The 17,431-nt window shown below is 37.5% G+C and overlaps 1 protein-coding gene across 4 annotated transcripts in view; it reads left to right on the top strand.

Annotated features, from left to right (window-relative positions):
- vps13b (vacuolar protein sorting 13 homolog B) overlaps window positions 1-17,431 on the top strand; it is a 341,198-nt gene that overhangs the window by 43,434 nt on the left and 280,333 nt on the right. For all 4 annotated transcript variants that reach the window (XM_077598167.1, XM_077598171.1, XM_077598169.1 and 1 more), the window contains exons 10-15: window positions 1,063-1,185; window positions 1,758-1,895; window positions 5,954-6,041; window positions 8,772-8,957; window positions 12,117-12,286; window positions 16,917-17,111. In XM_077598167.1, the coding sequence (XP_077454293.1) occupies window positions 1,063-1,185; window positions 1,758-1,895; window positions 5,954-6,041; window positions 8,772-8,957; window positions 12,117-12,286; window positions 16,917-17,111 (900 nt within the window). The remainder of the gene's footprint in view (window positions 1-1,062; window positions 1,186-1,757; window positions 1,896-5,953; window positions 6,042-8,771; window positions 8,958-12,116; window positions 12,287-16,916; window positions 17,112-17,431) is intronic.

Raw genomic sequence — 17,431 nt, 5'->3', positions numbered from 1 at the left:
AGTAGGATACCAAAACAAAGTAGCACACAATATCAGTTTGAGTAATATTTAGAAATGGAATTCTCTGTCATGGGGATCCTGAAAAGTGAAAGAAAACATGAATATTCTGGAGAGAGCTAAGGTTAAAATGAAGTTTACTTACCAAAAACCAAGAGGGCAGCACCCACACAGTCAGCCCAATCCCATTGGAAACAATAACCACCAACACGAATTACCCAAATCAACCAAGCAGCAGCAACAATTTTAATTCACATTTAAAATCATTTGATTGTGTTAATGCTGACCATCAACTCCCACCCCCAACTCTGCATCCATGCCCTGTTTACAAAGCACAGGAGGCCCAAAGACAGCTATACCTCGAAATGCAAACAAATCAGGGTCAATCAAGGCAATACATGAAGCCCACACGATAGCACGAACATATCTACCCTATGGAGTAGTCAGCATGGAAAAAAAACAGTTTTCCCGCACCTGGAAACTCACGAACCAATCAGCCATGCGGTGCGTTTAGGGACATCATGTAAAAACAACGATCCAAGGAAGGTATGGGTTACTGTATTTACTTGCATATAAGCCGCTTTTGTCGGACAAAAAAATGATGACTGAATCGAGGGTATGGCTTATATGTGCATAAAAACACGACTTGCAAAAAAACTGCAAGTTGACGGCGCCGTGACCCGATGACGTCACGACAAAATGGCGCTGTTGCGTGCTATACGGTCATTTATTTCAAAATAGCAAAAAGATAAACAGATAAAACGCTAAACAAAATGTATTTTGTTGTCTATGAATGAAATTCATGAAAAAAATGTATCTTGCATAAAACACGAAATGTTCCCATCACTGCTCGCTCAGGGCACGGCCATCTTAGTGAGGTCTGGGCACGGCCATCTTAGCGAGGTCTGGGCGCAGCCATCTTAGCGAGGTCGGGGCGCTGCCGTCTACATATTTATACGCGAACTTGTAAAATTCAACTTTCAGGGTGCAGCTTATATGCGTGAGCGGCTTCTATGCGAGTAAATACGGTAACTGTTTTTTCCATATGACTTTTATATTTTTCAGGTCCTAATGAATGGTGAGCCCTTCTTTAACTGTCAGATTGGCTTTGTGGGCTGTAGGGCTCTTTGTCTGAAAGGCATCATGGGAGTGCAGGATTTTGAAGGAAATATGAACCGACCTGAAGAGGTAATACACATTTAGAAAGACTTTATATATCTTTCCAATCTAATGGGCGAGTCTAGAGTTTCACCGTGGCAAACCCTGAGGCCATAAGATGAAAGTCCACCACCACAGTTTATTATTGAAGAAACTACAGCAAAAATACAAATAAATCTTGATCACTAAGAAAAGATGGGAACCTGTAAAACAATGTTTTGCCTGGATATTTTTCTCTTTTGTGGTTCACTTATGTTTGGAGATGTCAACTTCTCAATTTTCAATATCTAACATTAACTAATACACACTGCCACATGGGATTTGGATTGGACAATACAAAGTTTAAATTCACATGTTTTAATTAGAGTTTAGAATGATTTGTGATTGAAACTGATTTGCAGTACATTTAAAAATGTACATGTTATTGTTTATTGGGGTAGAATGAATGGAAAAAAAGTTGAATACAAAAAAAAAAAAAAACACAAAAAGACATACCAAGAGGATTAAAAAGACCAGATCATAAATTTATTTCTTACTTTGCCCTTGTCATTTATTTTGTGCATTGTTTTGCATGTGTTCATTTAACCTTTGTTGTGCTTCAGGATGCACTCTTCTTTAGCTGTGGTGACAGCCTAAGCAGCAAAGGAATGACTTACCTTACAAACTCTCTCTTTGACTACCGCAGTCCAGAAAACAATGGCGTCAGGGCTGAGTTCATCCTGGATGCTGTAACTCATAAGGTATATTGCAGGATCTTGCTTACTTTCATTCATGGCATTTAATCCCTACTTATTTGCCCAAATTATATCAACTTTCTTATCAGCAAAGCAATCTTCCAAACACAGAGTGCATTTTATCAGCCAGTACTTGAAACTCATTTCGGAGCCACTTGGGTTAAAAGCAATTGTTTCTGTTGCATAGCTCCTGGAAAGCAACACTGTTTCACAAAAAATGTTAAATGACATTAACACAAATATCCCACTCGCCTGCAATCTTTGAATGCCTGGAAAACCCAACATTGAAAGGTAAAATGATCTGTGGCTTCAAACAATGATTTAAAATGCAACTTGGCTGCTAATGCATCATGGAGCGCTACAGGTGTCGTGAGAGTTCCAAGCAGTTGAGAAAGAGCAGCAGAACATCTGGCCTGTTCCATGCTGTTGAGGATTGATAACCACAAACAAAAAATAAATAAAAATGAGGCCACCAGAACTCTGGAGTTCAGGGTTAGAGTTAGTTTTCATATACATTTGGGTGGGTGTTGCTTATTTTTCAAATTGATACATATTAATTAATATTAATTCTAACGTATTAGTTCAAATCCAGGTCACATCCACCCGTGTGGAGTTTGCATGTTCTCCCCTGGCCTGCGTGGGTTTCCTCCGGGTACTCCAGTTTCCTCCCACATTTCAAAAACATGCATGGTAGGGTGATTGGACACTCTAAATTGCTCCTAGTTATGGGTGTGAGCGTACATGGTTGTCTGTCTCCTTGTGCCCTGCGATCGGCTAGCCACCGATTCAGGGTGTCCCCCGCCTCTGGCCCAGAGTCAGCTGGGATAGGCTCCAGCACCCCCCGTGGCCCTAATGAGGATAAACCGGTTCAGAAGATGAGATGAGATATTAGATGGCTATGACCATGTTGTCATCAATCTCTGGGAAACTTTGTTCCGAACTGTTTTTCATCTTTTGCTGTCATTGTTTTGGGGGAAATTAAACTTCCACTTCGCTCTACCGCGCCGTCCAGCCGCCTTACCCGCCCAGAGAGCTCTATTTTCGTCGGAGGACGACGGCGTCCAACGTAACATCACCTGGAGCTCGCAAGTTGAAACATTTCTGGGAAATTTCATCATCAGCTATACTAGCCCGAGGCTCCCAGCCATCCAATCCAGTCCGCTCAGAGAGCTCTATTTCTGGATAGAGGCGACGGCTGCTGCTCGCCATTTTTCTTCTTCAGTGCTGAATTGAGTGAAAGTCTCCTGTCTTACGCTATTTTTCTGAGTGGCAGGCAGAAGACATGATTTGGATACTATAAAAAAAACACGATTTACTGAAGCCGCGAAGTGGTGAAGGACGACCGTATTTTTATTTGAAAAATGATTTGAAGAACTGCATTTAGAAATCAGGAGAGCATTTTTTTTACCTCAGCAAGCATGGTGGTGGGGTCTCATAATACCTCCTTTAGAAAGCAACCCTCAGTTTCCACATTCTGAAGGTTGCAGCCATTATTGGAGAGGTGGGCGTTAATTGAAGACATAAACTAAACTTATTTGTTTTTTTATCAAGTGGTTCTCCTTCACACACACTTAAGTTGATGGATAGCTTATTAGTGCTAAACTTGTGGACAGAAAAATTATGAGTCCGGCTCACAGCGCTAATCTGAGACAGTGACAGAGGACTTTTTGGAGTCAAGACAGAGATATGACCAAGGGTTTCAAAATGTTGTTCTAGGACTGGTCTTGAGTGTTTACAGGAACATACCTGTCAACCCTGGCCAATTGCTCCACTTATAAAAGATTGGACTTGCCTTTATTTTGCGATAATAAACCATACAAACACAACGCGGCACCTATTTACTAAATGCAAGACAGACAATGTAGAATAAAAACAAAGATAACTGTGTAAACAAGGTATTTTATTGACCAAATAAACAACAAACAATTCTGTCACTTGCACTAAATTTAGTGTCGCTTATTATAAGTAGCAGTACAGAATCACTTTCAATTAAAGTAAAAACATGATAATAACGGTTTGATTTAGATACTTGTCAAGTTATCCGTTTTTCCCGTATTTTACACGTTTTTTTGATCGTTTCAAATTGTGTACGCCGTATAAAAACTTTTGTATGCGATTTTTGTACGTTATTTGTAAAACCGATCTCGTTTCACCCATTTCGGCACTAATCCGGATCGTCTCAGTCACTGGTAGCAGATAAAAACATTGTCGACTGCTAATATTGTCATGCTTTAAGCATGATGTACGCACACGCATTCCCCTTTCACCTGTCCGCCTTTTCACTATATAAATCAGTGGTTCTTAACCTTGTTGGAGATACCAAACCCACCAGTTTCATATGCGCATTCACCGAACCCTACTTTAGTGTAAAATAAAATGTTTTTTTCTTCTCAAATTCAAGATGTATAAATTCCTCGCAGCACTGATTGACCAAGCAATGCCACGTAATCATCTGCAGCCAGTGATGGTCTAGCGGGGCATGTTATCGTATATCGACACGTATCGATCTGTCTTGACCTCTGCGGCAGAGGCTCTACCGTACCCCTTAGATCGACTCACTGAACCCCTAGGGTTCGATCGAACACAGGTTAAGAGCCACTGATATAGATATAGCGCATCAGCAAGCATCCTACAGCGACATACAGAAGATTGAATTTAGTGCATACTGATTGGGCACCCCGTCCACTTTTAGACTTTTAAGTGCACCCTATGTGAGTAAGTATGTGCCGTGTTGCATTTGTACGTTTTTTTAAATAGATTAATAAGGGGAATTGCAATTATTAATAAGGCGGAGCTATTTGTTTTTACATTTTATATCGATTTTGGGTGAATCACTCTGGTAAAACTCCAGAAATGGGACAGGGGTACTCCTGAAATGGGGTCGACGGAGGTTGGCAGCTCTATTTTAACCACCCAGCCTGATTGCTCCAAATAGGGTAATTTTCCTCCTCTTGAACTAGTAACTACCACACTAGGTATTGTCTGACAACTCAAGGCTCTTCATCAACCATCACAGCTCAAGTGTTGACTTTGTTCACTAATGCTCATGACCATCAGTAGAGCATTTGTTTGGATATCCATTCATCCATCTATTCACGCTCGAAAGTCAAAGAGTCAAAGGTTTTCGTGTTCATTAGCAGTTTTGAAACCGTCCAATAGCTTTGATCCACAAGTTTGGCAGAGCTATTAGAGGCCCCTTATAAATATTACTTATTAACCTGCTTTTCTGATAAGACGCCATTGAAATCTCTGTTTGGAGAGTTTGAGATTTTGGTCCAGGGTTAGGTTAGTTTTTGTGCTCCCAAATGTGTATGCTTGTGCTCATCACATGTTTCATTTTCTCATTTACTTTTTGAATGAGGATGAGAAATCTATTGTATATAGAGAGCAGGAGTGTGAACTGGTGGGAGTGTAGTCGTATATATTGCTGTCTGTCATGCAGACAGTGTTCGTTTGTGTTGTGTGATGAATCAGTTAAGATCAGGTTAAGATTTTAGGTTTAACGTGGATACATCTGTGTATTTGAGATTATTTCTTGTTTAGAAATTGATTTATTAACAACATTGCACTTTTTGTTGAGAGTGAAAAAATGTAGAATAAAAAAAATATTGGATAGATTCTTGATCCTAAAGGTGGAAAAAAATTATGCCTTATTTGATTTTTAATATTTCAATGTATTCAATTCAGAAGATTTTTGTCACTTTCCAATAAACTTGTCACTTTCCAATGAACTCGTCACTTTCTCTTTTTCCAGCACATCAATTCAAATGTTTTGATCTGGTTATGTAGCTAGTCTGGAATTTGCTACACTTTTAAAAACTTATGCATAAAAATATTTGTGAATGTGACTTTAAGGCCCAGTTTTTGCATATTGCAAATTAATAAATGTTGGTTTATAGGCATAAAAATCAATTAGATTTTGCTGTAGGTATACCAATAATGTAAGTCTTTTAATCTTAATTTAGAACCCCTTTTTCTCCTATCCCAGATGACCCCAGTCATTGCCTCTTAAGTTTATACTCCCCTCACTGCCATGTTTATTTAACCCTTCTTTTGTTTGACAGGGCACCTACACGGAGATAGCAGGCATGCAGCGCTTTGGTGCTTTCCACTTGGATTACCTCTATACAATGGAGTACAGCAGCAGCAAAGGTATTGTCTTCAGTCATTCTTCCCCACAGAGAATGTTTGCCAACCTTCCCACCTTTTCCCTTTTTCATTATCCTTGTCATGTTCTCCTTTTCTCCGGGTTGCCTAGCCTTTTTTTCCATCTGTCTTGTGCTTTCTATTGCATTCTCCTTCATCTTTCTATTTCTTCCTTTCCCTCTTTTCCATCAAACACACCCCCTGGAGACTTAAATAAAGAGATTGACTTGTTTGAGTCACAGCCACCTGGTCCTTGACCCTTCCTGTCCTCTTTCTCACCTCCAACCTACCTGGAGGGCAGCTGTCACAAAAGTGTTTAGTCTGCTGACATATATTTGAGTTTCATTCACCCCGCTGCTTGTTGAAACACTGTTTCTACCAACCTCTTACCTGTAAGGCCCTTGAGAGAGTGAATAGACCCGTCTTGCCTAATTAGTTGTCACTCTTTTTGGTAAGTGCTGAAAGTTGGAATAGCTTCCTCATTCTTGAACCTAAGTACTCAAAGTTCATATGTGTACGATCTGAGGTTTCCATTGAGCGTTAACATTTTTATAACTGAAATGTTTCATTTGACCTACAGATGCATTGGTTGTATACAGTGACATAAACTTGCACAAATGATTATCACACATGATGAAATCTGAATGTCATTAAAGATTTACATGTGCTCAGAACTCTAGAGAGACATTGTGGTTTTGGTTGATTGATGGGCCAACAAAGTCTGATAGACCGAAAGTTGAGGTGGAAGTTATTTGGAATTGAATTATTGCAAAATTGGATGTTGTTCATAATGCGGAGTAATTCAACACCTGGCCAATAAGTGACCAACATTAAAAGGAGAATCTGATGGATTTTTGACGAGAATTTTATGGGAAAGGTTGCCTGACAAGCTTCATTAATGGATTATGGACATGGAGATTTTTATATGCAATTTTTATTTTTTAGCAAATAACACTGTTTGATGATTACCCTCCGAAACATCGATCTGTCAACCTTGCATTTTAGAGTAAGAATAGTGTCAGTAGCACTCTGGAATGACTGCGGTTACCTTGTCAAATGGAATGCTTCTCTTTTGTCAGTTTTTCCTTCCTTTTCCTCCACAGACGAGATACAGTGTCATTCCGTCTCTATTGCCAAAGGTCTAACATAAACGCTGTGTCAAATGAAACACAAAGAGACCCAGGTCACACTTATAATAGGCTTTACATTTGACTAGCTTTCTTTAATCTTAAGAAACAGCGACACTCTTTAAACTGTTTAAATCGTTACAGTATTTTACTTCACATATATTTTTTCAACTGTACCCATATGGTTGATTTTAATGTTAATCCTTTCTAGCAAAATCTAACTGAAGAATGGAAGAATAAGTTGCATTTCCTTATTTTTTAAATTTATTTTTACATCAAATAGATATCCTCACCATCAGAAAACCTCTTCTCAGGAAATGTTTTAAACTTTGTGTCGACTTGTAAACTAAAAGAATATTTTGTTTGGTAGTGTATTTTAAAGCCAGTCTTGAACTCTTGTCCTCTCTCTCCCCGTATCTTCCATTCACTGCTTTTATTTTTAATTTCTCCACTTTTATTGCTAGGGAGCACAGTTATTTAAGTGGACCTCTGCAACAGAGGCCTGCATAAACCGAAGGGGCATCTGTCTAATAGGGAGTGGACATTTGGTATACTCATCACTCAAGAGTTCAATGCTTTGTGAGCTGATTCCTTTAGGCTGGACCTAATTTTTGTGTAATACTACGGCAAAGTAATTGTAATTGCGTAATTGTGTCCAAAAAGAGGATTTGTTTTCATGTAATTCACTTATCGATGGCTTCTGAAAGTTATCCCCTTATTCATTTTTTAATGACTTTTCAGAAAACACACTAAAAAGTTTAACCATTTGTTGATAAAAAAAAACATTTTTAATAATTTTTGCAAAAAAATGACTTCTTTTAAGAATGCAGCGATATAGTTATATTATACTTAAATCGACCATACAATATCAACACTTAAGGTCAGGGGTCGGGAACCCATGGCTCGCGACAAGTCTCCTTTGATGGAACATATGGCTAATAACTCATTTGTATTTTGACCAATTAGGAAGAGATTTAATAACACTTGAAATGAAATCTACATCTTTACATTTAAAAAAAAAGATGATTGTGAAATGCAAAACAATTTTGGGGGAATGAAGGATAGACCATCTGTTATACAAGTGGCTTCAAGCTGATAGCCTTTAAGAGTGGCAATGACTGGGGTCATCTTGGCTAAGAAAAACAAAAAGTGCAAATTTAAAACCATACCAACTCCAATCGCCCTAATGGTTTTGTTAAAATGGCAGTAACTTTAAATGCCGGTTTGATCTTTATTATTAGCAAACCATTATCAAAGCAATGTTTTTTTGCCCTAAAAATGAAATTAATTAAAAAAACTGTTTTGTTTGGTCAGATCTGTTCTGTTTTGACCTTTGGTTTAACACCCCTCTTTTCTTTAAGCATGAAATACTGCAATATCAACATTTTGACTAAAATCAGTGTTTAATTGATTTTAGCAGTTGTATCTGCAAATTTAAGACCTGTTTTTACACTGGGGTTAAAGTCAGTCATGCAGTACTATAATTTATTCTTCTGCTTTCCTACCTACTGCATATTGACACAATTTGGAAGCCTTGAATTTGTCAAATTTGATGATTGGTGTAACAAGACTTTAAATTTTTTCATGTGAATGATGTTTCTCTTGAAAGTTTCTCAAGACCTCTCTGCTGTTAAGACTGAAGAGGTTCTGCCATCTATTGAAGAAGCATCCATGAAGAGACTTGTAGTTGGACCTTTAGACATCAAGTTGCACAGTAGTGCTGTTCATCGTATACTCAAAATGGTCACTTGTGCCATGGACCACGAATACGAGCCTTACTGTAAACCACAGCAAGGTAAGATTTCATTTTATACTATTTACATAAAACTCTAGACAGCTCAAATCAAATGGTTCATTCTACTCCCCTGCAATTTCTTCATGTATCCTATATCTTTACAACATTGTCACATTTCACTGTGTCTTTTGACATCAAAGTATTGACCATTTACACTGAGTGTAAACCTTGGAATCTGGATAACTTCAACCCTGGTATGTTGTGAAATCATAAGGGCTGTCAATCTATGTAATAGCAAAAGCAATTATTCTTATTATACTGAAATTATTTGCTTTATCATCTGTATTAAATAATGCTATCAAGACTTAATATGAGCAAAATTTTATTTTTTTAAGTTTTTGCCAGTAATATTTGATTTCTGAATATGTTTAACTCATTTTTTAAAGTCAACAATATCAACTTGATGAAGGGATTATTAAAAAAATAAAAATCATGTCTTCTTTGAACAACGCTTAGTTAATGTTATATCTCATACATTGCATTTAGAAGTAAATTTACGGCCCTTCCTTTTTTTCTTCATAGTGATTTTGATACAGCAAAGTGGAACAAATTAATTTTCCCCCTTAATATTTATACAAAAAATGCCATGAAAAACTATTTTTGATTTTAAATAACTAAAGATCCTTTAAAATTTTACTCTAAATACATGAAATTAGTTTGAAACTAAGTTTAGAAAAATTGGGCCCAAGCTGAAACAAAGGATTGGTGAATCTCTGAGTTTTAGGCGCAAACTATTTTGGTCTGAATTTTTAAGTTTTTGTTTTAGGTTTTAAACGCTAGTTATTGCTGTCCCGAGTCAAAGCCCAGTGTTGTCACTGCTGGCCTGCCCCTAACACTGTCACTCGGTTTTACATTTTAGCGGTTTTACAAGGACGAATACCACCCTGCCTAAATTTGTGCATTTCCTGGCTCCCACAATGCACTAAACAACATGGTGACCTGATTTAAACTACCCAAAAATTAGGAGATAAAAAAATTAAGAGCCACACAAATGGAGTTAATTTACAGGAACTCACAACCCCCATTCCCCTCTCCCAAAAATAAACAAATCAAACAGTGGCCTGAAAAATTATATCAGCAAAAAACGTTTAACTTCTCTTTAAATAATGTGTTTTGCATTATTGATGCTATTTATTTGTTAGAATAATATAGATTTTAGATAAAAGTCAATTTTTTGTTTTGTTTTTCCCCTTTACATGAAATATGAATAATCTTACACAGAATCGTATTTGCCAAAAAATATTAGTTCAGTTAAATATGCTTTCTCCCCAACTTCAAATCAATGAAATGAGGCAAACAATGGGGACTTCAACTACACTTTTATCTACATTGAATCACTTCAGCAGTAACTAAAACATCTAAAACAATACAAATAAAGCGTTTCCCTGCATTTGGTGACTTTGATTTACTTTAATTTCTCCACCGCGGCAGCACGTGCACTATAAGGTGTACATAGCTATAGTATGGTATGGAAGTTTATTACTTAGTAAAAAATGGGGTTTAGTTATGACACCATTGGCTAATGCTTCAGTAGAAGACTGCATGTGACTGTTTACTATGTCGGGTTGATTAGGTGGTTGTCTAGGATATCTACGAGGATGTAACTTTAGCACATTAGAGTAGACACATTTTGCCTGTGGAAAATTTGTTAATCCTACCATCTGCAACACTAACGTAAAGCTTGTGCGAGCAGCAGGCGAATGGCGACTCTAGCACAAACGTAGCCACCACTCGGTGAGAAATAAGACGGGAAGCAGAGATCGCTGTGCTCGCTTTTCCACATGCTCACGAATGTTCACAGTGACCCGCAACATTTTATACACAAACACCTTGCCCCCTTTCCCCCCCCGATTCTTATGTTTTCCAACGTTGTGTCAGTCAATCTCAAAGTGACCATGGGAGGGTTATTTGACACTCGTCGCGGTCGCCTGGAGCTGACTTTTTAATTTTACTCAGTCTTATTTCCTTATTTGCAAGTGGAAAATAACTTTGATCTAAGAATTGCCCAACGTAAACCTATCTTATATTAATTAAGCTTATTATTTGGCAGTAACAAACCGGCCGCTCGGTGCAACATTTGGGGAAAATGTACATTTCGGAGCCTTCACTGAATATGTATCACTCTAGTTGGTGACGAGGCATAAATCAGTGGAGACCTTAAGAAGCTAAATCAACATTGAATATTGTTTTTTGCTAAAATCTCAAAAAAATCTTACGTTTCTCGTTGTGGGTTAGTGTTACAGCCTGTCTCATTCCGGGGTCTTTCCGTCAGTCAAAACAGCTGCAGTTGCGGCCGCCGTTTCTTTTCTTGTACAAATATGCTTTTGTACAACGACATGACACTATCAAGACGAATGCCAAATTCAATGGCTCCGACCATGTTGTCATCAATCTCCTGGAGATGTTGTTGCAAACTGCATTGCGTATTGAAGATCTCCTGTCTCGTCGGGCCAGTTTCACGGCCGTATCTACAGCGTAAAGCCCTCATAATGCGGGTTCATTTTTTTTTAATTCTCAGTGGTAACAACTCGCTTATGTCCTTTAAAAAGGATATTGTGGCTGTCTTCCGAATGTTCACTTCTACTTTCTTGGTAAAACACGCGGTAGATTCATTTATACCGCAATGGCGTACTATGCCTTTTAGCATATCAACATCACTTTTCTCAGACACTGTCATCATGTCTCGTTTTTTCCTGGGCTCATCGGATGCCAGGACGCTTAGGAGGCATTTTCAACGGCGACTTAAAACAATGCTGGAATAGGCTCGGTGTAGTCTTTCTCCACGGGTTATTTGTGCGACGGTAAATGAACATGCATCAAAACAGGAGAAGGCAAGATGTCACCCTTCTTGGCGTTTTCATATCATTCTTCTATGGTTAAATATGGCTTCTTGTTCTTGCCCTGCCTTCCGCTAGTGAGTTTCAGCGTGAATTTTAACATTTTTATGAACTTCTTTAAAAATATTGAATATACAAAAATGTGATGTAATGAAGCTGCGAATGTTGAAGCCACGAAGTGGTGAAGGATCACAGTACTACTACCTTTTTGAGAGACTACATGTACATATATATGTTAAAGAATAATTTCTTGCTTTATTTTAGTACTATCTAAGCGGATTCAAATACACATTTGTGTGTGGATGATTTATCATGTCTGCAGAAATAGTGGAGGACAGTTGCGGTCTCGTCACTCCAGAAGAGATATCACGATTAGAGGAATTCATCCCCACAAGACTCACTTGCCTGACACTCCTCCAAGTCTCAATCACTGTTTCTATTGCTGAATTCAACCTTCTTCACATGCTAATGCCTGTCATTATTGGAGGCAAGGTGAGTGCAAACCATATACAAAACCTTTGTTATATTTGGGACCTAAACAACAACTGCCGTGAGGTCCTTATTTTATATTTAGGAATTATGATGTTCTGAGGTACAGTAAATTTTTGTATGACACAGAGACAACCCAAGGAAAGAGAAGATGCAGTTTCTAAATGATTTTATTTACTAAGGCAGAAAAAAATTACAAACTTGTCTGGCCCTCTGTGAAAAAGTAATTCCCAGCTTTGTTAAATCACAAAATAACTATGACTAATCACAATTGTAGGAAAGCCGAGTTCAATTTCACAGGCCACACCCACACCTGATTACCACCACATGTTGAATCAAGAAAACACTTAAATAAAATGTGTCAGACAAAGTGAAGTAGGCTACAAGATCCGAGCATCATGCCACGATCCCAATAAATTGAAGTAGAAATGCGAAAAAAATTGATCATTCTGGAAAAGGTTACAATGCCATTTCAAAGGCTTTGGGGCTCCAGCGCACCACTGTCAGAGCCATTATCAACAAATGGAAAGAACTGGGAACAGTGGTAAACCTTCCCCGGAGTGGTCGGCTAGCTAAAATTACTCAGAGTCCGACAAGGACTCGTCCAGGAGGTCACAAAAGAACCTAAAAAAACATTTAAATGACTGCAGGATTTGTGGGGTTAAGGTCAATGTTCATGACCCTATATCAGAAAAACACTGGCCAAAGCTGGCCTCCATGGCAGAGTTCCTAGGCAAAAACCATTGCTGTCCAAAAAGAATATAAAGGCTCCTCTTACATTTGCCCAAAAAACATCTTGATGATCCTCCACAGTTTTAGAAGAACAGTCTGTGGACTGATTAGTCAAAAGATTAACTTATTGGAAAGTCTGCGCTCCGTTACATTTGGCGTAAAAACGGTCCAGCATTCCATCAGAAGAACATTATATCAACAGTGAAGGAAGCATGGTGGTGGCATTGTGATGGTCTGGGTCTGCTTTGCTAACTCAGGATCAGGACGACTTGCTGGAAGAATGACTTCTGCTGTCTACCAGCAAATTTTGAAGGTCCGGCCCTCAGTTTTTGTGCTCAAACTCCAGCACTCTTGGAGCATGCAGCATGACAACCATACAAAGCTCACCACCATCTCCATCTAAAAAAACAAAGTTAAGGTTTTGGAGTGGCCAAGTCAAAGTCCGTGTTTATATCCTATTGAAATGCTGTGGTGTGATCTGAAATGTGCGGTTAATGCTAGAAAACCCTCTGATATTGCAGAATTTAAACAATTCTGACCAGAAGAGTGGGCCAAAATTCCTCCATAGCGTTGTGAAAGAATCATCACAAATTATCATAAACGATTGATTTTAGTTATTGCTGCCAAAGGTGGCTTAACCTGTTCGTAGGGTCACGGGGCAATTACTTTTTCACAGAGGGCCAGACAAGTTTGTAATTTTTTTGCCTTGGTAAATAAGATCATCATTTAGATCAGGGGTGGCCAAGTCTGGTTCTCGAGAGCCCCTATTCAGTCTGTTTTCCATATCTCTCTCCTCTTCCACACCTGAATGAAATGATCAACTCATCAGCAAGCTTCCAGAAGCTTGATCCAGATTATTTGACTCAGGTGTGTTGGTGGAGGGAGATATGGAAAACAGACCAGTTAGGGGCTCTCAACACTGCATTTTCTATTTCCTTGGGTTGTCTCTGTCGTACTAAAATTGATTTGATGATTTGTGTTTGATAAATATGCAAAAAACACAGAAATCAGGAAGGGGGCAAATACTTTTTCACTGCACTATACCTATTACATTAGTAATTTTTTTCATCATTTTTCATATGATTCTTTAGCCTAATGAATCACGTTTTTGAAGGCCTGAACATGCTTGACAACTCATCGAAATCTAGATGCATATCCGGTTTTCTAATAAATTGATATTTTGAAGTTGCCAAATGCGATTATTTCCTTGGGTTGTCTCTGTGTCATACTAAAATTGGTTTGATGATTTGTGTTTGATAAATATGCAAAAAACACAGAAATCAGGAAGGGGGCAAATACTTTTTCAGCGTACTATCTATTACATTAGTAGTAATTTTTTTCATCATTTTTCTTATGATTCTTTACCCTAATGAATCAGGTTTTTGAAGGCCTGAACATGCTTGACAACTCATCGAAATTTAGATGCATATCTGGTCTTCTAATAACTTTATATTTTGAAGTTGCCAAATGCGATTACAAAAATTAAAACTGGCTTACCGTATTTAGTCGCATAAAAGCTGCCTGCGTGTATAAGCCGCACCCTTAAAATTGCCTTAAAATTGTTGAATTTTCAAATTCTCGCACATAAGCTGCCCACTGATTCTCAATTTTCACCTCCATATTTATGGTTTTAATAGGGAGCACAAATGTGTTACTTTGAAGGGAAAATCTCAAGAAAAATCATCACACGTGGTATTTCTGAGATACTGTATGAATCAAAAGCATATTATTAGGGTCAATATCATAATTTAATATGCCTGTCTTTGTAAATGCAAAATATCAAATTTTTCAATTTGAAAAAAATAATGTAGTCTATCTTGATGAGAACCCGGTGCTTTTTAAATGACATAAATTAGAACTTTCTTACCAGAGGTTTAAGATGTTCTAATGCTTCTAATGTTGAAATATCTCGATTTTTTTCTCTCGATGGTTCATATTAATAGTTGTCACTTTCGAACAAGAAATAAAAAGAAAAAAACGCATGGCCGCCATTTTTGTTGTGATGTCATTGTGTCGCCTCATTGTGTCGCGGCGCCGTCAAATTGCTGTGGTGTTTTTATGCGCATATAAGCTGTACCCTCGATTCAGTCATCATTTTTTTGTCCGTCAAATGCGGCTTATATGCAAGTAAATACGGTACTATTCATTTTACATTAAAGTACGTTTGACCAAGCGTTACAAACATTGCTAGGAGTTACTTGTAGCACCATGACACATACAAAATAAGTCAACAGAAGCCATACTTAAAAATGAACAGTAAGTGGTGTTTTTTTTTAAATTTTTCATCTATTTTCATTTTTTTTCACAGGGATGAAACTTTTGTCACGTTTAACACTAAAAACAATACATACATATAGTTTACAACGAAACACAATTAATTAGTTCCAGAATTTCTTTCGCCACTTATAATTTTATATGTGAATTCTCTAATCCGTTCCACGGTCCTCAAAAAAAAAGACCAACTTAATACTTAAAAAATGATTAAAGTATCCTATGTGTTTGAAAGATGCGAGAAACAAACAAAAATGAGAGAATAAGATTTTTTTTAATGCATTAAAATGAATAACAAACATGCGAAAATATTTCCTATTCGAGGAAGCTAATGCAACAGACAAGCACAAAAACACATGTACATATAAGCACACATTCATCAACATCATTTCATTTGCACCAATAATTTTAGAAAAAAGAACAAAGTTACTTTAAGAACACTCATAAAACAGAACAAAAACCCTACTAGAACTGTGTGATGACAACGGCGGTCATAAGAGAACTGTTTTTAGACAGGCAAGCTGACTGTATAGTGAGATTGTCAAGCAGAACTTAACGCTATCACGACAATTTTTAAATTAAATAACTAGGTAATGTATTTCCGCTTTCCAGGATTTTGCAACTTGGATATTGTTTTATCAATTTTCCTATTAAAGGGTTTCGTAACCTGAAACTTCTGTATGTAGAAGCATTCGTAAGTAGAGGTACCACTGTTGAAACATAGGCAAAGAATGATGAGAGTTGTCAAAACTACCCGCAGAGCAGCTCCTTCAACCAGAATCCATTGAAATGTATTTTTTTTCTTTCAATGTGCCTAAATTTATGCACCTAAATTATTTTCTTTAAATGATGACGCACACCTGTTGACCTAACTACTACATACTTTTGTTCAACTCTCAAATGTCACAGTTTTACAGCCATTTTATATATTTAACTGAAATTGATGACCCATAAAAACAATAATTTATAAAGGAAAATCTTGAAAAATATGTATTTCTATTACTGAAGTTAAAGTGCAGATTTAAACATGTTCACCTAGTCGTATGAACCAAAAAGTTTTGGACTAATACATTAAAAAAAGAACACACACTTTTAATTTTATAGGCACAAAGTTATATCATGAAACCGTAATGAAGATGTTTATCTCGAATACCACAAACCATTGCCATCAATGACTGCCTGAAGGCTTAACGTCACTGCATACTGTGGTGAGGAAAAAAATGCTAAAAAGAAATATACTGTCTCTGAAGCTGAGGTGGAGTGTCACTATTTTAGTACCGGTGCACTGTGCAATCCTGCTGGGTACAGTGGAATTTAGATGAGAACATGCCGAGTTCATATCCAAGTTCTGTAATGACTTACTTAACCCATTTCTTCCTCATCAATAATCTGCCCCCCACACTTGCGGCAACTATGTTTTGATAGTTTTCTTAAACTCAGCTATGTTTAAAAACAAGATAGCAGCTTCACTCCATCCATCCCTATGGCTCTACTGCCACATTTCTTTGTTATTCAAATTTGTAACTTTGGCTATAATTAGACAATAGAAGAAAACTGGGCAATCAATATTTGCATTGTGGATACTCATTTTAATATTGTTCTTATCCCCACACATTTTTAATTCTCCTAGGCTAAACCAGGACTGCTCAACATTTCAGCATTCCAGCCAGTACGCCCGCTACCATGTATACAGTTCCAGGTCGAGCGGGTGAATGTTGAACACTCTGTGCCGATGTATGCTCCAGAGTTGGTCAGCGCCGTTAGTGGTCTCAATCTGCCTCCTGACAATCTTCTACATCACTGCTATGCACACTTTTACCTCAAGGTAAATGGGGCAAGTCTATTGAATTATTTTTGAATACTATATATGTATATATATGTGTATATATATATATATATATATATATATATATATATATATATATATATATATATATATATATATATATATATATATGTATGTATGTGTGTGTGTGTGTGTATATGTATGTATATACAGTGGTACCTCGTCATACGACCGCTCGTCATACAAAATTCTCGTTTTACGAGGGAAATTTCGATCGAATAATTCGCCCGTCATGCGATCAAAATTTCGTGATGCGACCAAGCCAGGTCTTTTTTGTATAGCTTTCGTGTATAACAATA

Source organism: Stigmatopora argus, chromosome 4 (genome assembly GCF_051989625.1).
Source record: "Stigmatopora argus isolate UIUO_Sarg chromosome 4, RoL_Sarg_1.0, whole genome shotgun sequence".
In the NCBI taxonomy this organism is placed as follows: domain Eukaryota; kingdom Metazoa; phylum Chordata; class Actinopteri; order Syngnathiformes; family Syngnathidae; genus Stigmatopora; species Stigmatopora argus.
This window is presented reverse-complemented; position numbering and strand designations above follow the sequence as displayed.